The following is a 21581-nucleotide window of genomic DNA, read 5'->3' as shown; positions in this document are numbered from 1 at the left end:
CTAGCCGGGCGAGGTGGCGGGTGCCTGTAGTCCCAGCTACTCGGGAGGCTGAGGCAGGAGAATGGCGTGAACCCAGGAGGTGGAGCTTGCAGTGAGCTGAGATCCCGCCACTGCACTCCAGCCTGGGCGACAGAGCCAGACTCCGTCTCAAAAAAAAAAAAACAAAAAAACAAAAATGGAATTGAATATATCTGAGATATCAAGTAAGAATTATGAAATGGATAAAAGTGTTGCTCAGTGACTTGGATACAGTTACTGACTGGACACAGTAATTGGACACAATAATTGACTATGCAGACAAAAGATGTTTTTTGTTGGAATCACAGACAGAATTCTACCTTTGTACTACCGCTTCAAGGTGACCCAACATTTCTCTTCTATCTTCTGGAGGCACTATCATGCCACTATCTGAAGTAGTTTTTCACCTGTCCCTGACCAAGAGTGCACAGACTGACTTCAATGCTTCCGAGTGCATACATTTGAAATGTAATATGATAGAGGCTGGGTGCCGTGGCTTATGCCTGTAATCCCAGCACTTTGAGAGACCGAGGCGGGTAGATCACCTGGGGTCAGGAGTTTGGGACCACCATAGTGAAACCCCATCTCTACTAAAAATACAAAAAATTAGCCGAGCGTGGTGGTGTGCGCCTATAGTCCCAGCTACTTGAAAGGCTGAGGCACGAGAATCGCTTGAAGCCGGGAGGCGGAGGTTGCAGTGATCCCAGATGGCGCCGCTGCACTCCAGCCTTGGGGGCAGAGGGAAACTTTGTCTAAAAAAAAAAAAAAAAGAAAAAAGAAAAGAAAAGAAAAAGTAATAAACTTAATATGGTAATATTTATTAGCTTCCCTATTAGTGGATATATTTCGTGTCTGAATGGCTCTATGGAATGATTTGCATATTTGGATTGGCAGCCTTAGGGAGCGTCTGATAATAATTTTAGCCTCTGGGAGCCTGCTGAACTTCACGAAGTTTGAAATAATATTCCCCAAACACTTGGGTGATCAGTTGCAGATGGCACCTCTGATACGCTGTCTGATTACAACCCATTTAAGAAAGGGCGAAGCCCCTCCACTGCCCGAGGGCCTGGATAAGCCATTTCTCATCGCCCAGCGCCCTGGAGCTTCGCTTTTACTCCAAGAGGCTGGTGCAGAGGGTCCCCAGCCCCGACCTCGGGAATCTGTGGAAACTACATTACACAGAATGCTCTGCGTTGAACGCCACGCTACTAAGCCGGTAAGAGCTCAGAAGACCGACTTTCCACGAGAGTCACAAAAAGAAAGGGAGGGACTTGGGGGGGGGGGGTCCTCTTCGTGGCGGCCATTTTGGCTTCTCTGGGGTGTGTTCACCGGATCAGGGACAGCAGAGCGCCGGGTTGGGGCCACGAAGGCGTGAGGGGAGTCGTCGTCCCTGCTGCACGAAAGCGTCTAAGCCTCGCGACGCCGCCCTGGGTGACCCACGTCAGGCCTGTCCCCGGGTCCCTACCCTGGTCGTCCGCCGCTCCCGGCCCAGCTCTCCCCACAGTCTGATGGCAGCGGCCGCTCTGAGGGCGCCAGCTCAGGTGAGTGCCGCGTCTCACCGCCTCACACGCCTTCCCCCACCCACTAAGCCATCAGTGAGGGGCGCCTGCTCGCGTCTCCGCAGCCCAGGGTCGGGGACACTGAGGCGCTCGTGGGTGGGGCCCTGTTTCTGACACTGCGTGTGACGAGGTGTGGGAGGGCGTGACAGGCGGAGGAACCGGCGCGTGCAAAGGTCGGAGGCGCGACTGAGCCGGGAGAATTCGGAAAGCTGTTTTCTGCAGGGAACGAATAATATGAGGCGGAGTTACTCCTAGGGTTGTACCTTTCTTGTGAGGACGCTAGAAGCCACGGAGAGTTTTGAACAAAGGAGGGACGCCATTTATGTTAGTTTTTTTTTTTTTTTTTCTTTGAGACGGAGTTTCCCAGCCCAGGCTGGAGTGCAATGGCGCGATCTCGGGTCACTGCAACCTCCGACTCCTGGGTTCAAGCGATTCTCCTGCCGCAGCCTCCCCAGCAGCTGGGATTACAAGCCTCCGTCACAACGTCCGGCTACTTTTTTGTATTTTTAGTGGAGACGGGATTTCACCATTTTGGCCAGGCTGGTCTTGAACTCCTGGTCTCAAGTGACCCGCCTGCCTCTGCCTTCCAAAGTGCTGGGATTACAGGCGTGAGCCACCGCGCCCGCCCGATGTTAGGGTTTAAAAACTTTTCCAAAGACTGTTCACAGGAAGAGCAGCGATGGGGCGATGAGGACATTGAGATAGTGGGAGGCTGCAACTTTTTTTCATTGCCCTGCAGTTGGCAAGAGGTGACAGCACTGAGGCCGGAAAGTAAAACAGCCAGCCTGAGTTCAGGGCCAGGCAGGGGTACAGGGAGGCTTGAGCCCATCGAGCCTCACCAGGGATGCATTCCTCTTTCGCTGGTTCTCCTAGTTGTAGAAGGGCGTACAGAACTCACACAGGAAGTGGAGAGTGTTCCAGTCCCTGAGTAGCCCCCACCCGCACCCACATGTTCTTGGGATTGTGGTTTTCTAGTATTCTTAAGTGCTGTTACCCCAATCCTGGGTCTGGTGCCCTGGAGAAATTCCAAGCCCAGGGCTCTAAGTCCATCGCAGGGGTTATACTGAGGTGTTCCCATTTTTGGCAGCCAGTGGAAACTTGTGAAAGGTTATCTGTGGCACTGGTATCAGGAGGCGCAAGTGCTTAGTAAAACTAAGCTGAGATTTTTGAGGAAACCATAGATCTCTTTCCTTTTAGCTGGGAACAAAGAGCAGGGGAAAGGAGTCAGGACTGCAGTGGCTGCCTGAAAAGCTGGGTACCTATTCTGGAGGTAATAGGAGGTATGGGTTAAAAGAGGGAGGTGATCTTGCTAAAGTCCTAACAGGGTCCATCCTGTTAGCGTGGAGAGCAGACTGTGGGGTTGAGGGAGGAGGAAAGAAGATCAGAGTGGAAGCTACAGCCAGTCCAGGGTAATGAACCAGAATCATTGATTAGATGTGTTGCATTCTGGATGCAGATTTTTAAAGGGGGCAACTAAATTTTCTGATGTAGACAGCGAGGGAGTGAAACAGGATTCAGCGATGACCCCCACAGTTCTTCAACTGAGATGGAGAAGTTGGTATTAACAGTAATATTCACTGGAGACAACAGGAGCTTTATTTGGTCATGTAAGAGTTTGAGATGTTTCAGAGACATTAAGTAGGCATTAAGCAGGTGGGTGAACACCCAGGTCTGGAAATCTGGGGAGTGCTTCAGAATGGAGACACCCAAAATATGGTGGTTATTGTGTGGACTAAGGTGAGTGAGCTGCGGATTACATTTAGAAGGGTTAATCTTTTTTTTTTTTTTTTTTTTTTTGAGATGGAGTGTTGCTCTTGTTGCCCAGGCTGGAGTGCAATGGTGTGATCTTGGCTCACTACAACCTCCGCCTCCCAGGTTCAAGCAATTCTCCTGCCTCAGCCTCCCATGTAGGTGGGATTACAGACATGCGCCACCACACCCGGCTAATTTTGTATTTATTTAGTAGAGATGGGATTTCTCCATGTTGGTCAGGCTAGTCTCAAACTCCTGACCTCAGGTGATCCACCTGCCTCAGCCACCCAGAGTTCTGGAATTACAGGCGTGAGCCACCGCATCCGGCCTAGAATGGTTAATCTTTAGGCATGGTGGTACAGGTTATTTGGTCAGGAAGGGCAGAGTGGGGGCTAAAGACCAACCAAGCCTTTTGGTTGGGTAAGTGGGTGATGTTCTTGGGCTTTCTAAACAGAGGTAAGGGAGGTTAGTGGCTATGGAGGTAGGGTGTTTGGAGAGGATAGTTGGGCAGGTGGCATACGCTTTCAAGGAAAGAGTGGATGTAAGGTGAATGCAGAGGCATAGGTGTATTTGAGGCAAATGGCTGTCCTTTTTTTCCTTAGTGCTTATTCGGCATTCTGTGGAATCATCAGGATTTTTTGATAACTTTGATGGGGCCAGGAGTGTTTAATTCAACCTGGAGGATAAGGCCAGGTGCCAATGTGGTCATCTGTGACAGTCACTTGGCCTCGGACAGGTGATCAGTGGAGCTAGTCTTTGAGTGTTAAGTGGACAGAAGAAGGTTGTCACTGCCGAGGGGATAGCAAGTACATCACAGAAGTGTAATACGGCCATGGTTATCTGAGATGCACATGTGGTTCTGTGTGGCCTAAGTCTGAGGCAAAAAATGGAGCCAGCCAGGGAGCCTTCATAGGATTTGGGGCTGCTACCACTAGTGGATGCCCTGGGAGATCTAGGGTAGTATTAGATCCTAGTTTGAATTTGTCAAGCATATCCTTGATGCTGTGTGCTAAGTTATGGTGTAAAGTCTAAAATTAAGGCCCAGTATGACCTCTGGTAAAATCAGGGTGACATCAAATGGCCTGAGTACAAGTTTCCCTCCCTACCCTTCTCCCAGACAGACAACTCTTTTTATCAAGGGGACCAGGCACAGTTTCTGCCTATCACTTTGTAGCAGATTTCAGCTCCCTACCAGGCCATGGAGTTTTCCAAAGAAGCCCATTGTGGGAACCAGGGGCACTTGATCTTTTTGTTTTCAAAGTGCTTGCATTCCACAGCTTTTGGTTATTCACTTTTTTTCTGGACTAGACCCCCCATGTGACCCTGTGTGGTACATGTTGTCCTCATCTCCCAGGTTCTATGGACATATGATTAATAAACTGTTTTTGTTTTTTTTTTTTTTTTTGAGACGGAGTCTCGCTCTGTCACCCAGACTGGAGTGCAGTTTCACAATCTCAGCTCACTGCAACCTCTGCCTCCCGGGTTCAAGCAATTCTCCTGCCTCAGCCTCCCAAGTAGCTGGGATTACAGGCACCCACCACCATACCCAGCTAATTTTTGTATTTTTAGTAGAGATGGGGTTTCACCATATTGGTCAGGCTGGTCTTGAACTCCTGACCTCGTGATCCACCCACCTCGGCCTCTCAAAGTGCTGGGATTACAGGCGTGAGCCATCGTGCCCTGCTGCTGTATCATCTTTCTAGTGTCAGGTTTTGTGTATTTGGCCATATCCATAACCCTAGTGTGGCAATCCTGCCTTCACTAACGGGGTAAAGGGGAAGAGATTAAAACAGTGACACGGGGGGTAAGAACAGGGAGATGCCTATGGTGTGGGCAGTGAGGTAGCAGCCCTGGGCTTGGGGCTATGGTGTCTGGAGATAGGAGGGATGTGTATTCTGAAGAATGATGTGCATCTGGAAAGGGAGTAAGTGACAGCTGCAGGGCTCTGGTATTGAGACTTAGATGACCTTGGACATTCCAGGGGATTTCATGATGTGATAGTATGGATCCTTCCATGCCAGGCCCCCAGCTTAGATGCCTATTTATCCATGTGCTGGTTTCTCCTCTCCGTTGGGGAGCTTGGGAAGAGAATGGGCATGGGGTAAAGATGTGGGGGTATGCATTGTGGGTCCTTGGGATAGGGGGTCTTGGTGGTTTCATCTGTTCCCATTGTGGCAGGGCACTGTGACCTTTGAAGATGTGGCCATACACTTCTCCTGGGAGGAATGGGGTCTCCTTGATGAGGCTCAAAGATGCCTGTACCGTGATGTGATGCTGGAGAACTTGGCTCTTTTAACCTCCCTAGGTAAGGTTCTTTTACCCATTCCTGTGCCCTTAGCTAGTCTGTGCCCTTCCTCTTTTCCCTATCGGCAGGTCTGTCCTTCTCATGACAAGACTATGGGCTCTGCTTCTTTCTCAGTTCCCTGCATAGTTCTGTCATTGGTAAGACTAATGTGTAAGACTAAGGTGTGCATACTGTCTTCTCTCCTTGAGGAGCCCCCATACCTGTCTCCCCACAGTCTCACAGGGAAGGATGCAGAGTCTGCAGTCTTGCAGTCACCCAACTGCATCCCACCTTGATTGTCCCCTCCATGTCTGGGTGACTTTTCCCAGATCTGAGGATCCTGTGTGCCCCAGCTACTACTTCCATCCCGTAGCTGGCATTTCATTATGCCTGCCTATGCCAGGGGTTATTGTCACTGACATGGTCACTACTTATGTAGACCATGGACTCTTCTTAGAAAGTATTCCTCTGAAATTTTCTTTGTAGTATTTGTGTGTGTGTGTGTTTTTCCTGTGGGCTGTCATGTGCTGAGTTTTTTGTGGGACAGTGCAGGCTGCTCTTCTGTTCTTTCTTCCCTTAGTACTTACATTATCCAGATGCCGTATCATAGCAGCAACCTATTCTGTTTGGCGAGCAGTTTGGTGCCAATGCCAGTGGTCACAGCTCACTTCCGGTTTCCCTTCACCATTCTTGACATTTTGCTGACATGTCAGCTCTACTTGTCACTTCTGCTGTTAACATCCAGCCTGGGGCTAATCCTCACATCTCTGGACTCCATATTTTACCTGTTTTTCTCACTGCTACATCTGCAGTTCTTTCCAACGTTAGTCTCTACATAGTACGTCATGAGATATGCATATACTCTTTTTTTGTTTTGTTTTTTGAGACTGAGTCTCACTCTGTCACCCAGGCTGGATTGCAGTGGCGTGATCTCGGTTTACTGCAACCTCTGCCTCCCAGGTTCAAGCGATTCTCCTGCCTCAGCCTCCTGAGTAGCTGGGATTACAGGTGCCTGCCACTGCACCCAGCTAATTTTTGTATTTTTTTATAGATGGGGTTTCACCATCTTGGCCAAGTTGATCTTGAACTCCTGACCTCGTTATCCACCCGCCATGGCCTCCCAAAGTGCTGGGATTACAGGTGTGAGCCACTGCGCCCGTCCTTGCACATACTCTTAAACAGTCCTTGAAGGCCAGCTGCTGCGTTGCAGTCATATTTCCTTGGGCTTGCATATACTATTCTACACAGCACTCAAGTGTCACCAGCAGATAAGCTTCTGCAAAAGTTGTTTGCAGAGGATTTAGTATTTTTTTTTTTTTTTTTTTTAGACGGAGTCTCACGCTGTTGCCCAGGCTGGAGTGCAGTGGCGCGATCTCGGCTCACTGCAAGCTCCGCCTCCTGGGTTCACGCCATTCTCCTGCCTCAGCCTCCTGAGTAGCTAGGACTACAGGCGCCCGCCACCGCGCCCGGCTAATTTTTTGTATTTTTAGTAGAGACGGGGTTTCACTGTGGTCTTGATCTCCTGACCTTGTGATCCGCCCGCCTCGGCCTCCCAAAGTGCTGGGATTACAGGCTTGAGCCACCGTGCCCGGCCTTCAGAGGATTTAGTATTACACCCTGCCTCTCTCTTTGTGATACCTCATGGTTGTGGCCTTTACCTCTTAAGTTCTCCTACATTCTTGTAATCTTTTGTTTTGTTGGTTTTTTTTTTTTTTTTTTGAGACGGAGTCTCCTTCTGTCGCCCAGGCTGGAGTGCAGTGGTGCAATCTTGGCTTGCTGTAACCTCCGCCTCCCAGGTTCAAGCGATTCTCCTGCCTCAGCCTCCCAAGTAGCTGGGATTACAGGCACCCACCACCACGCCAGGCTAATTTTTGTATTTTTAGTAGAGATGGGGTTTCATCATATTGGCCAGGCTGGTCTGAAACTCCTGACTTTGTTTATCTGCCCGCCTTGGCCTCCCAAAGTGCTAGGATTACAGGCATGAGCCACCGCACCCAGCCCATTCTCGTAATCTTTATAGTCTAGAATTGCTATGCAGCCTCATCTGCAGCCCGAACCCAACTCTACTGTCATGCAAACAATCCCATGGACTTGTTCCTGAGTTTGTCATACACACAGTTGTATAGGGGCTGCCCCCTCCCACCATAGTTAATGTGCACTTCACTTGCATTTCTTGCTTTTAGGTTTTTGGCATAGAGTGGTGGATGAGGAGGCATCTTCTGAGCAGAGCATTTCTTTAGAAGGAGAGACCCAACTCAGGACTTCCAAGGCAGGTCTTTCTCCCCAGAAGGCCCCCACCGTGAGACGTGTAGCTTGGTCTTGAGAGACATTTTGCTCTTGGCTGGGTCCAAGGGGACACATCATAGGCAGAAATTATATAGGGGTGGGGCATGTGAGAAGTAATTGTATTTCATTGCAGATGTTCATCACCGGAAGCAGCACCTTGGAGAAAAACATTTCAGAAGCAATGTGGGCACAGCCTTGTTTGTGAAGACCTGCACATTCCATGTGTCAGGGGAGCCTTCCACCTGCAGAGAAGCTGGGAAGGACTTCCTGGCCAAGTTGGGATTTCTCCATCAACAGGCCACTCACACTGGGGAGCAATCAAATAGCAGAAGCAACTGTGGAGAGTACACAAAAGCATTCAGCCGTAAACACACACTTGTTCAGCAGCAGAGAACACTCACTACAGAAAGATGTTACATATGCAGTGAATGCGGGAAATCCTTTAGCAAAAGCCACAGCCTCAATGACCATTGGAGAGTTCACACTGGAGAAAAGCCTTACGAATGTGGAGAGTGTGGGAAGTCCTTTAGGCAAAGCTCTAGTCTCATTCAGCATCGGAGAGTTCACACTGCAGTACGACCTCATGAATGTGATGAATGTGGAAAATTATTTAGCAACAAGTCTAACCTCATTAAACATCGGAGAGTTCACACTGGGGAAAGGCCATATGAGTGCAGTGAATGTGGGAAATCCTTTAGCCAAAGGTCTGCACTCCTTCAACATCGGGGAGTTCACACTGGGGAGAGGCCTTATGAGTGCAGTGAATGTGGGAAGTTCTTTACATATCATTCCAGTCTCATAAAGCACCAGAAAGTTCATAGTGGATCCAGGCCTTATGAGTGCAGCGAGTGTGGGAAGTCATTTAGCCAAAACTCTAGCCTCATTGAACATCATAGAGTTCACACTGGAGAAAGGCCTTATAAGTGCAGCGAATGTGGGAAATCCTTTAGCCAAAGGTCTGCGCTCCTTCAACATCGGGGAGTTCACACTGGGGAGAGGCCTTATGAGTGCAGTGAATGTGGGAAGTTCTTTCCCTACAGCTCCAGTCTCCGAAAACACCAGAGAGTTCACACTGGATCAAGACCCTATGAGTGCAGTGAATGTGGGAAATCCTTTACTCAAAATTCCGGCCTCATTAAGCACAGAAGGGTTCACACTGGGGAGAAGCCTTATGAGTGCACTGAATGTGGGAAATCCTTTAGCCATAACTCCAGCCTTATTAAACATCAGAGAATTCATAGTCGATAAAAGCCTTGAGTGGCAAATGTGGAAAATCTGTTAGCACCCTGGAGAAAGTCCTTGAGTACACAGTGAATGTGAGAAAGCTTCAGCTGAAGGCTGTATCTCATTGAGTGCCACAGAATGCACAAGGGAAAGACACTTTTGATATGCAGGGATGTCCAGTTGATATAACAGTTCTGAAGGAGATCCCTTATGAGGGTGGCATCAGCCTGAATTAAACATCCTCTATCTGAACATCTGCATAAATTCCAGGTATGTGGGAACTGCATTGCACCTTTTGCCCCGCCCAGGGCCCATGTCAGATGTATGTCTCTGCTGATACTATAGTGGAAGCCATTTTACCTCTACCACCTGGCAAGTGACCACCAGTGTGCACCACTCACCCACCCCAGTGTATTCAGGTAAGTGAACCTTGGTGTTCTCCCATTCATGGGAGGAATTTGTAAATAGCCTAAGCATTTATTCCCTTCTTTTTTGTTTCCCTTTCTGATGAGTTAGGCCATGGACCTGACCCGGTTTGGCCCAGAGGACTCTGCTGGTGACCTGAAAAGAAGGACTACATATTTCAGGATATTGTTGGTGTCACATGACTCTTGATAGAGTTTTCCAGCCTCCAAATCACCAACTGTGGGAACCACCTGCCTCTTACTGCCTTGGTTTGTACAATAATAAAGACCTTATTAATCTTGGGAGTTCTAGTCACTGTATGGGTTCTGCTAATAAAACAGTTGGGTTCTGCTAACATGAAGGGGTGAATAACTTTTTTTGGAGATTCCCATTGTGTAGCTCAACAGAGACAGGGACAGTAGGATGGCAGAATATAGCTCTCTCTCTAGTTTGAGTCTAGTTTTCATTGCTATTCAAGGCCTCCAAGAAAAAACTACAGGGTATTGTCCTAATTTATATCCTGGATGCCACAGAGGTCAGCCTGAGTAGGCAGCAGTTACTATGACATCCTTTGGTGCTAATTGTTCTCTTGTTCACAAGGAATATTGCATTGTGTTCAGTGCTAGTGGGGGAAATCTGTTCCCCAGGTCCTGTATGCCTTGATATCCTGAATTCCATAGGGTAGCACCACAGGTGGTAAGATTATATTAGGAATTGTAATTGTTTTAGAAGTACAGGTGAAAAATAACTAACCATACAAATGAGTGTTTTTTGTTTTTGTGTTTGTTTTTTCTTTTTTTTTTTTTTTTTGTTGAGACAGAGTCTCCCTGTGTCGCCCAGACTGGAGTGCAGTGGCCGGATCTCAGCTCACTGCAAGCTCCGCCTCCCGGGTTCACGCCATTCTCCTGCCTCAGCCTCCCGAGTAGCTGGGACTACAGGCGTCCGCCACCTCGCCCGGCTAGTTTTTGTATTTTTTAGTAGAGACGGGGTTTCACCGTCTTAGCCAGGATGGTCTCGATCTCCTGATCTTGTGATCCGCCCGTCTCGGCCTCCCAAAGTGCTGGGATTACAGGCTTGAGCCACCGCGCCCGGCCTGTGTTTGTTTTTTCGAAATGGATTCTCACTCTTGCCCAGGCTGGAGTGCAGTGGCGCAATCTCGGCTCACTACATCCTCCACCGGCCGGGTTCAAGCAGTTCTCCTCCTCAGCCTCCCGAGTAGCTGGGACTACAGGCACCCGCTACCACGCCTGGCTAATTTTCTTATTTTTAGTAGAGACGGGGATCTCACCATGTTGACCAGGCTGTTCTCGAACTCTTGACCTCGTGATCCACCTGGCTCGGCCTCCCAAAGTTCTGGGATTACAGGCGTGAGCCACTGCGCCTGGCCTTTTTTTGAGATGGAGTTTGGCTCTTGTTGCCCAGGCAGGAGTGCAGTGGCACGATCTTGGCTCACTGCAACCTCCGCCTGCTGGGTTCAAGCGATTCTCCTGCCTCAGCCTCCTGAGTAGCTGGGACTACAGGCGCGTGACACCACGCCCAGCTAATTTTGTATTTTTAGTAGAGCGGGGTTTTTCCAGTTGGTCAAGCTGGTCTCAAACTCCCGACCTCAGGTGATTCGCCCACCTCAGACACCCAAAGTGCTGGGATTACAGGCGTGAGCTACCGTGCCTGGCCGAGTGTGTGTTTCTTATAGCAGTAGTGTATTAGTCTGTTTTCACACTGTTATTAAGAACTACCTGAGGCTGGGTACTTTATAAAGGAAATAGGTTTAATTGACTCAGAGTTCTGCATGGCTGGAGAGGCCTCACAAAACTTACAATCATGGCAGAAGGGGTAACAGGCACCTTCTTCACAGGGTGGCAGGAGAGAGAGCAAAGTAGGAACTTCCAAAACCTTATAAAACCATCAAATCTTGTGAAAACTCACTATCATGAGAACAGCACGGGGGAACTGCCCCCCATGATCCAATCACCTTCCTCCTTTGACACGTGGGGATTACAGGTCCCTCCCTTAACACGTGAGAATTACAATTCGAGATGAGATTTGGGTGGGGACACAGAGCCAAACCATATCAAATAGCTTGCAATTTTACCTCAATGTAATAGTCCTACTGTATATAAATACTTTTTACCTACTGGGTATAAAAAGATACTCACCAAGTGGATGCAGTACATGTGCTAAACTTGAAAAGTATAGCTGTGAAAATAGTAAGAAGTAGTGAATAAGAGCCTTGGTTGAGAATCTATTATGGGCAAGACAAGACACACTCCATATTATTCAGAAGCTCAAAGGATGTGCATGTGTGTTTTAAATATCACAATATGGCATAGTAAATGCATTCTTTCTTTAAACCACGTCTTTTGTATCTCAGGGTCTTTGTGTTTAACCATTCACCATAAAAGTTTGTCATGACTACATAGTGGTTAATATCAGATTCTGGTCATGTTACCTGGGTTTAAATCCCAGTTCCACTGCCTCAAGCTTCCTCATCTGAGAAATCGTGACAATAATAGTTCTTATTTCACAGCGTTATTATTAAGATTAAAATAGTTATGGCAGGTAAAAATCTCATAACATTGCCTCATATCTTCAAAAGCATGCATTTTAAATCTGTTAGTTTCAGCAGTACGATCATATTTCATGGCTGGTTCCCCATCATTCTGGTAAACTCAAATGCCATGTCCTTTGAGGTTTCCCTCCACCAGTCACACTCTGTTCTTACTGTTTCACTTTCTAGTACATTTATAACTACTGGATACACTTGTTTTCTTCCCCCTCACTAGAATGTAAACTCAACATTGTTTGTATAGTTTTCTAGACTGAATTGGGTGAAGTTCTGCAACGTAGATATTGGCAGCTGAAGCTGAGATTCCAATTCATAATGTTTTTCATTCAGTTTTTTTTTTTTTTTTTTTTTTTTTTTGAGACGGACGGAGTCTCGCTCTGTCGCCCAGGCTGGACTGCAGTGGCGCGATCTCGGCTCACTGCAAGCTCCGCCTCCCGGGTTCACGCCATCCTTCTGCCTCAGCCTCCAGAGTAGCTGGGACTATAGGCGCCCGCCACCATGCCCGGCTAATTTTTTGTATTTTTAGTAGAGACGGGGTTTCACCGTGGTCTCGATCTCCTGACCTTGTGATCCGCCCGTCTCGGCCTCCCAAAGTGCTGGGATTACAGGCGTGAGCCACCGCACCCAGCCTAGTATTTTTGACATGGCGTGTTTTTTTTCTCCTATGGATTCTGTTTCTTCTATCCTCAGGGACCTTTATCTAATATATACATTTTGATTTACGTTAATCTCTGCTACTTCTCCTTAAGTAAACATCACTTTCCTTTCCCCTATTCTAACAATAATAATCTCTGATCATTTTGTGGGCAGCTCAGCAGTCAAAACTTACCATGCTCTGCTGTCTAGAAAAGTTACATTACAGATTTAATGCTCCCCTACACATTTTCTGACAAATGTCACTACTTAGAGATGCTAGTCTTTCCCATATTTGCACTTAAAAAGTGCTTCAAAAAAATTTTAAAGGACACCCCTTCCTTTTGTGTCACGTGATTGTACCAGGGTTACTATAGAGTGCTTTTAACTCATTATGTCTCCACAAAGGAGAATTTAGTCTTCATTATTCAGTAGGAGAATGTATGAACAAAAGTCTAGCATTTCTCCTGTATAGGGAAAACAGTTATTTGAAGATTTGGAAAAATAGGAACCATCATCCTTCTGGGGGTATGGGTTCCCAATTTGACTGCCATTAAATTGACAGTATAAACCAGTATTAAATTAATATTTACTGATGTTTATCTTTGTTATCTGCTTATGTTGTTCTTCATTCCTTCACAGAATTCTATATTTCCCTCTCACACTATTTCTTTCTGCCCAAAGACTTCCCTTTATTATTCTGTTAGAGTAGATTTGCTAGTTACAGATTTTTTTTTTCTCTGAAGTATGTTTACCTATCATTCATTTTTGAAGAACATTTAAGGTGGGCATAATATTCCAGGTTGAGAATGGTGTTCTTTCACAGCACATGAAAGTTATCCTGGCCAGGCGCGGTGGCTCAAGCCTGTAATCCCAGCACTTTGGGAGGCCGAGACGGGCGGATCACGAGGTCAGGAGATCGAGACCATCCTGGCTAACACGGTGAAACCCCGTCTCTACTAAAAAATACAAAAAAACTAGCCGGGCGAGGTGGCGGGCGCCTGTAGTCCCAGCTACTCGGGAGGCTGAGGCAGGAGAATGGCGTGAACCCAGGAGGCGGAGCTTGCAGTGAGCCGAGATCGGGCCACTGCACTCCAGTATGGGCAAGAGTGCCAGACTCCGCCTCAAAAAAAAAAAAAAAAAAAAAAAGAAAGTTATCCTTCCATTGCCGTCTGGCTCCCATCATTTCTTTCGAGGAATAAGCTCAAAGTATTGCTCTTTTGAAAGCAGTGTGTTTATCCTCAGCCCTGGCCAGCTTTAATATTTTGTCCTTGGCTTTGTTTCTTAGAAGTCTTGCTAACTAAAATACGTATGTATGTGGTTTTCTTCATATTTGTTATCTCTGAGATATGCAGAGTTTTAGACCTTTGACCAATTTTTGAAAATTTTCTGGGATTATCTAAACAGATATTGCTTCTGTCTCAGTTTTGCCTCTCTTTCCAGAACACACTTTTTGGTAGTATTCTGTTTTTTGTTTTTTTTTTCTGTTTCAGTTTGGATATTTTCACATCTTTGGGCCTTGTGGCCCCGTAGGACCTCCTGGCTGGGACAGCCAGGTTGGAAGCTGGTTGGGCCAGGAGCCCAGTGGTATGATGAGCAAAATACATGGGGTGGGTGAGGGAGACCTGCAGCCCTTGAAAATGGGGTCTGAGCTGTAAATATCTCCATCCCCCTCTCCTCATTGGTCCCCATTCCCAAAGGAATCTCCCCTCCCCTCATGAGTTGAGGGCAATCACAACCCTAACAGCTGCCAACCACCACAACAGTGGCTATGCATGAAGCCCTCTCTGACCCATGCTCTGTAAACCTCAGCTCTGTACATCATCTTCATGCCCCTGGATGGGTCCACTCATTATCTCCATCTTGCACAGGAGTAGAAAGCCCCCAAGAGTATGTCACTTCCTTATAAACCCATGGAGAGAAATAGGGAATCCTGGATTCAAACCCAGACTGCAGGACCTAGGGTCTTGGGGAATCAAGCTCCACTACCTTTCTATTCTGTCTGTGCTTGGTGCCAGACCCCATTTCCCTTTGACTCTTCTGAGAGCCCTTCTCAGGCTCCCCACGGCACTGTGCACACTTCCCTGGATGCTGACAATCAGGACTACTATTTTGTTTGTTTGTTTTTTTGAGACGGAGTCTCCCTCTGTCACCCAGGCTGGAGTGCAATGGTGCAATTTCGGCTCAATGCAACTTCTGCCTCCCGGGTTTAAGCGATTCTCCTGCCTCAGCCTCCTGAGTAGCTGAGATTACAGGTACGTGCCACCATACCCAGCTAATTTTTGTATTTTTAGTACAGATGGGGTTTCACCATGTTGGTCAGGCTGGTCTCGAACTCCTGACCTCGTGATCCACCCGCCTCGGACTCCCAAAGTGCTGGGATTACAAGCGTGAGCTACCACACCTGGCCAAGACTACTGTTTTCATGTGGAGCTAATATTGACCAGCTTCCTAAGGATTACCTCATTTACTTATTCCTCCTTCCACCCAAAAAGAGTAGAGAGGAATGATCATTCCTGTCTCTTAATGTATCTGCAGTTCAGAGAGGGCAAGCAACATCCATACACGACCACGGCTGCCAAGTGTGAGAAAATATTTTAAATAGCCCATTTTCAAGGCATGATAAATCTAAGGACTGACAGCCAGCCTGCAAATGTAACAAACCGCATGGCTCATGCGCCTAGAAGGTCACAATAGGTGCACAGAATGTAGAGGAGGGTTCAGGCCATAAAAGGGAAGAAAGTTTCATTATTGAAAATCAAAACTTAAGCAGGGAAGGGGACCAGGGTTTAACCTTATAAGGGGGATAATGAAACTTAGACGACATCTGGGAAGATTGTAACCCCATAGTACTTGACCAATGAGTAACTGGGAGGAGGGATTTGAGAGCAAGGAGATAAATTACCTGTTGTTACTACCCTAGATGTGCCTGCCTACACCAGACCCCCTGATCTTGCAAAACTGTTAATGAAACTCTCACTTTTGCTGTTCTTCATGCCTTTTAGTCCATTCTTTGGGTTTGGGGTGAGTGTTTCTCACACAAGCAGCTGAGGTCGACACTGAACTGGGTTGGCTTGCCTTGGTCCCTTTATTCCTCTGACTGGAAATGCAGGAGACTCTGGGCAGATTCCTCTCTGCCAAGTCTGTGCCAAGTCTGCTAAGCCCAGAACATGAGTAACCACACTGGGACACTGCCACTTGGGTCCTCAAGGCCTTCCCCGCAAACTTGCTTCCCATGGTCAGCATTGCCACTGCCTGAACACCTCCAACAGGGTCCCTGGTGTCACTCCAAACACATCGCTCTCTCACAACCACATGCAATGATTCATTCCTAGCGTCCTTTCGGTCTTCCATCTAAACACCGCCATAGGATGCTTCCTCCACACCATACTGAACTATCACTCAGTTATCAGTCACTACTGCAGACACTGGGAGAGAAGATGAAGAATTGAGAATGTCCAGCATGACCATCGTGTATCTCTGGCTTTCGCCTCTCAATCACTCTAGCAGGTGTCCTTAGTCCCAAATGCTCCTGCCCAGCCCTGTGTAAAATCAATGACTGACAATGAGTACTAATCCCCAAGAGCATTCCTTCTCCCACCTGTACTTGACAAACTACTTCTGAAACTGGCTGAATCTGGGCTGAACCCTCCTATAAAGCCCATAAACATCATATTCTCCTTCCTAGGTCAAATCTGCTCAGACATGTGCATTTCCAGGTTGTGCTGGGGTATGAACCAGTTCCCTCATCAGTACATCCTCTAGTACGCAGTGAGGGGTGTAGGGAGTAGTATTATCACATCAGGTTGTGCCTGCCTCTTCACAATTGGCCCATAGAAATACTGCAATTGTTTGTGACCCACACATCAGATTTTTTTTTTTTTTTTTTTGAGACAGAGTCTTGCTCTGATGGAGTGCAGTGGCGCGATCTCGGCTCACTGTAACCTCTGCCTCCCAGGTTCAAGCGAGTCCCCTGCCTCAGCCTCCTGAGTAGCTGGGATTACAGGTGCGCACCATCACACCCGGCTAATTTTGTATTTTTAGTAGAGATGGGATTGCACCACGTTGGCCAGGCTGATCTCGATCTCCTGACCTCGTGATCCGCCCGCCTCGGCCTCCCAAAGTGCTGGGATTACAGGCGTGAGCCCCGCGCCTGGCCCCACACATCAGATTTTTGGTTGTCCCTAGCACACGTCTCTCCCACAAGTCTCTGTGGAGACTGCTATGGTGTGTCAGTATCTCCATCCCGTCTCACAGGTCCCTTGCGTGTTGTGTACCTGCCTATGTTTCAGGTTTGTTATACATCTTTTCTGTTGTGGACATGGCACACACATATGGCTCCAGGCTGTGCTGGGGGGTGCCAATTTCCTACATCTGTCAGTGTATGCCACAGATGTGTGTGTATGTTGCTAGGCTGTGCTGTCACCACTGCACACCTGTCTCACAACCAGCACACACGATACCTGTAATGTTTATTTCCAGGCTGCTCATGTTGTGGTAGCAAAGGACACATTGTTTCCAGGTTTGTCACCACCATAAACCTGTCCATTTGGAACAGATCTTAATCACTCATTTCACCAATATCTAGTATACAGGAAATACTGGGGAGCAGAGTGAGTGGTGAACACACTGAACAGAATCTGAGATTTAATAAGCCAAATCAACAATCTGGGAAGTTCTAATGTACAAGCAGTTTAGCAACGTTACATAAATATTAAAGAAGCAGTACATATAGGTTAACAAACTCAAAGACACACCTACTAAACATCAAATATATTTTGTATGCTGATAGCAATCTGTCTTAAATAAGCAGCAGTTGATACGACTCAGTACGTATATAAAACATTTATAATTTTGTACACATATACATTTTTATTTTGTATATTAATCTTGTAGTTAGGAAAGGGTCCTTAAATTTTAGAAATGCAATCTGAAGACTTTATGCCTTTAATGAAATATCTGTAATTATAAATCCACATAGGGACAGATGAAACAAGAACCACCATGAATTGCTTGATAGTTAATGGTGAAAAAGAAGAAAAAGGATGACCACAAAATGATAAATCCACCACTGCACTCCAGCCTGGGTGACAGACCCTGTCTCAAAAAAAAAAAAAAAAAAAAGACTGGGAAAGGGTTCATCAGGTTTTATAATGTCTTCCATTTATAGACATATTTGAAAATAGCCCCTACAAAGGACAGAATATGTCTTTCTATCAGTAATTTATGTTGCAAAGGATAAATTGAATAGGGCTGGAAGAAACATTTGGTTTTGGGAATGTAAGATGTATAAAAACATCAAAATATATATTTTAAAAATACACAACTGAATCCCTTCTAAGGTGAAGGATAAAAACCCATACAATTTAAGTTCATTATATCTCAATAAAACTGTTTAAAAAACAAATATTTAAAACTTGCTACTTCCTAATTATTTTACTGTTTTATTGTCATCTTTACTCTTCTGGCTATCTGTGGATACTCTATCAGTATATCGGAAACAGAATACAAAGGTGTGTTACCAGAAAGTCTTCCCAACTCCAGGTTCAGTGACATCAATATGGCCGTTTGAAATTGACCACGGCAGCCGGGTGCAGTGGCTCATGCCTGTAATCCCAGCATTTTGGGAGGCCAAGGCGGGAGGATCACATGGTCAGGAGTTTGAGACTAGCCTGGCCAAGACGGTGAAACTCTGTCTCTACTAAAAACATAAAAATTAGCCAGGCGTGGTGGTGGGCACCTGTACTCCCAGCTACTCAGGAGGCTAAGGCAGGAGAATCGCTTGAACCAGGAAGGTAGAGGTTGCAGTGAGCCAAGATCGCACCACTGCACTCCAGCCTGGGCGACAGAGTGAGACTACGTCTCCAAAAAAAAAAAGGAAAAAGAAATTGACCACGGCTGGGGTTGGAAGAGTAGGGTAACCTTGGCCTTTTGGATCCATGGCCTGAGAGGGAGTAAGAGGGTTGGGGGTATGGTAGGGTCACAGAAAGGAGGAAGGAGTGACAGCTGGAAGCAACAGCGTGACTGTATGCTTAGCTGAGGAGTGCTATTGTTGAAAGAAGGCATGAACAAAACCTTTACCAAAGTGAGTTCTTGTTCACGCTGCCCACAGGTCACTCGAAAACTCCTGTTTTTCATACTTTGTACAGACAGGCCTTCCAGGACTGTAGGACACACTTGAACGCCAGTGTTGGGACTGGGATTCTTTACTTCCCTCCTTTATGGAGCTCGCATAAATGTTTCTTCAGGGCCTCTTACACTATGATCTTCCTAGGAACTGAGACCACAGTAGTGAATAGGAAAAAAGGTCTTGGCTTTCTCAAACCTTAGAATCTAGTAGTTCGGAAGATGGGAGATTTAATAAGTAGTTTTAATGAAATGCTTACACTAAGTAGGCACTCAGTGAATGTCTGCTTAATGAAACCAAAAGTATTGCTATATATACATCTATATGTATATAGTTCTAACCTTATAACCACGACCTATCTAAAATCACCAAATAAGGATAGACCAAAAATCAAAAAGAATATTGACTATAACACGAGCATTGACATCAAGGAAATTGGCAAAGACTACAAACCTAGTTTTAATTTAATACATTAGGCCGGGCGCGGTGGCTCAAGCCTGTAATCCCAGCACTTTGGGAGGCCGAGATGGGCGGATCACAAGGTCAGGAGATCGAGACCATCCTGGCTAACATGGTGAAACCCCGTCTCTACTAAAAATACAAAAAACTAGCCGGGCGAGGTGGCGGGCGCCTGTAGTCCCAGCTACTCGGGAGGCTGAGGCAGGAGAATGGCGTAAACCCGGGAAACGGAGCTTGCAGTGAGCTGAGATCCAGCCACTGCACTCCAGCCTGGGCGACAGAGCGAGACTCCGTCTCAAAAAAAAAAAAAAAAAAAAAAAAAAAAAAAAAAAATTTAATACATTATTGAATGCTTAGACTTAAGAAAGTGACAGAGAACATGTTAATGCAGATTTTAAAATGTATGGGAAATACAGGCATTATATTGTGCACAAAAAATTGAGGAAAAGGCCAGGTGCAGTGGCTTATGCTCTGTAATCTCAGCACTTTGGGCGGCAGAGGTGGGAAAAATGCTTAAGGCCAGGAGTTAAAAGATTAGCCTGGGAGACCTTGTCTACACCCATTCACACACACACACACACACACACACACAAATTCTGGAACAGGTGGTGAGGAATTTTTAAGAGAAAATTAAAAATTAGGGCCAGGCACGGGTGGTTCACACCTGTAATCCCAGCACTTTGGGAGGCCGAGCTGTTTGCCCAGCCAAAGTGGAAAAACCCTGTCTGTACTAAAAATGCAAAAATGAGTTGTGTGTGGTGGTGCACAGGTAGTCCCAGCTACCTGGGAGCCTGAGGCATGAGAATTATTTGAACCTGGGAGGCAGAGGTTGCTGTGAGCCGAGATTGTGACACTGTACTCCAGCCTGGGCAACAGAGCAACACTCTCTCTCAAAATAAATTTAAAAAATCAATAAACAATAATTTTAAAAAATGGAGGGCCAGGCATGGTGGCTCACATCTGTAGTCCCAGCACTTTAGGAGACCAATGCAGGAGAATCTCTTGAGTGCAGGAGTTCAACACCAGCCTGGGCAACATGGCAAAACTCCATCTCTACAAAAATAAAAAATCAGCCAGGCAGTTAGCCATGTGCCTGTAGTCCCACCTACTTGAGAGGCTGAGGCAGCAGGATCCCTTGAGCCTGGGATGTCCAAGCTGCAGTGAGCCGTGATGGTACCACTGCACTCTGCCTGGGCGGCAGAGTGACACCCTGTCTCCAAAAAAAAAAAAAAAAAAAAGAAAGAAAGAAAAGAAAAGAAGAGAGAAAAAAAATCCTCCAATAGAAAAAAATTGTTTAACAGAGCAAAGAAACTATACCATAGAAGAATGAGTGAGGAAAATTCTAACACGTCTTTGTTACTAAAGACAGTTATTCTGCACTGTTTTTATTTTATTTTTTTATTTTATTTATTTATTTTTATTTATTTATTTTTTTTGAGACGGAGTCTCGCTCTGTCGCCCAGGCTGGAGTGTAGTGGCCAGATCTCAGCTCACTGCAAGCTCCGCCTCCCGGGTTCGGGCCATTCTCCTGTCTCAGCCTCCTGAGTAGCTGGGACTACAGGCGCCCACCACCTCGCCCGGCTAGTTTTTTGTATTTTTTAGTAGAGACGGGGTTTCACCGTGTTAGCCAGGATGGTCTCGATCTCCTGACCTAGTGATCCACCCATCTCGGCCTCCCAAAGTGCTGGGATTACAGGCTTGAGCCACCGCGCCCGGCCACTGTTTTTATTTTTTAAAAAAATATAAATAAACTGGGCTGGGCATGGTGGTTCACACCTGTAATCCCAGCACTTTGGGTGGTTGGTGCGAGTGGATCACGAGGTCAGAGTTCGAGACCAGCCTGAGCAAGACAGTGAAACCCCGTCTCTACTAAAAATACAGAAAATAGCTGGGCATGATGGCACGCGCCTGTAATCTTAGCTACTCAGGAGGCTGAGACAGGAGAATTGATTGAATCTGGAAGGCGGAAGGTGCAGTGAGCTGAGATCATGCCACTGTACTCCAGCCTGGGCGACACAGCAAGACTCTGTATCAAAATACATAAATAAATAAAAAATAAACGAACGAACAAACAAACTCATCTAAAAAAAGTAGGGAAAACATATGAACAGATATTTTACCAAAGAAGTTACACAGGTGGCAAATAAAAACATTAAAAAATGCTCAATATCATAAAGTTTTAGGGAAATGCAATGAAAACCACAGTGAGATACCACTATTCATATACTGAAAGAGCTAAAACAAAAAAGATTAGCCACATGAAGCACT

At 46.5% G+C, this 21581-nt stretch overlaps 1 protein-coding gene and 2 long non-coding RNA genes across 6 annotated transcripts; 2 read left to right on the top strand and 1 right to left on the bottom strand.

The window, feature by feature from the left end:
* Window positions 1-1305: 1305 nt before the first annotated feature.
* Window positions 1306-9833, top strand: ZNF154 (zinc finger protein 154). Of its 4 annotated transcripts, XR_013409778.1 has the most exons (5): window positions 1306-1559; window positions 5508-5634; window positions 6665-6753; window positions 8033-9542; window positions 9640-9833. XR_013409778.1 is itself a non-coding variant. In XM_077980226.1 (4 exons), exons 3-4 carry the CDS (start codon window positions 6726-6728, stop codon window positions 9145-9147), a joined length of 1143 nt encoding a protein of 380 aa, XP_077836352.1. In that variant the 5' UTR covers window positions 1306-1559; window positions 5508-5634; window positions 6665-6725; the 3' UTR covers window positions 9148-9833. The 4 variants fall into 4 exon arrangements, 2 of the variants coding, with proteins under 2 accessions (XP_077836352.1, XP_077836351.1); XR_013409777.1 differs by lacking the exon at window positions 6665-6753; XM_077980226.1 differs by having other exon boundaries at window positions 8033-9833.
* A 477-nt stretch (window positions 9834-10310) lies between these two features.
* Window positions 10311-14201, bottom strand: LOC144337138 (uncharacterized). The gene is made up of 3 exons (XR_013409810.1): window positions 13816-14201; window positions 11060-12512; window positions 10311-10477 (listed from the first exon to the last, which is right to left on the bottom strand). It is a non-coding gene; the product is annotated as an uncharacterized LOC144337138 (long non-coding RNA).
* Window positions 14195-19810, top strand: LOC144337129 (uncharacterized). The gene is made up of 2 exons (XR_013409799.1): window positions 14195-14865; window positions 19688-19810. It is a non-coding gene; the product is annotated as an uncharacterized LOC144337129 (long non-coding RNA).
* Window positions 19811-21581: the final 1771 nt, after the last annotated feature.

This window comes from Macaca mulatta, chromosome 19 (assembly GCF_049350105.2).
Source record: "Macaca mulatta isolate MMU2019108-1 chromosome 19, T2T-MMU8v2.0, whole genome shotgun sequence".
Classification (NCBI taxonomy): domain Eukaryota; kingdom Metazoa; phylum Chordata; class Mammalia; order Primates; family Cercopithecidae; genus Macaca; species Macaca mulatta.
This window is presented reverse-complemented; position numbering and strand designations above follow the sequence as displayed.

Bases quoted from the DNA above. Each gene is read 5' to 3' on its own strand.
- ZNF154 (XM_077980225.1), top strand. From the start codon at position 1,527: ATGGCAGCGGCCGCTCTGAGGGCGCCAGCTCAG. The intron at 1,560-5,507 runs GTGAGTGCCGCG...CCATTGTGGCAG, and splicing joins CTCTGAGGGCGCCAGCTCAG to GGCACTGTGACCTTTGAAGA. The intron at 5,635-8,032 runs GTAAGGTTCTTT...ATTTCATTGCAG, and splicing joins GGCTCTTTTAACCTCCCTAG to ATGTTCATCACCGGAAGCAG.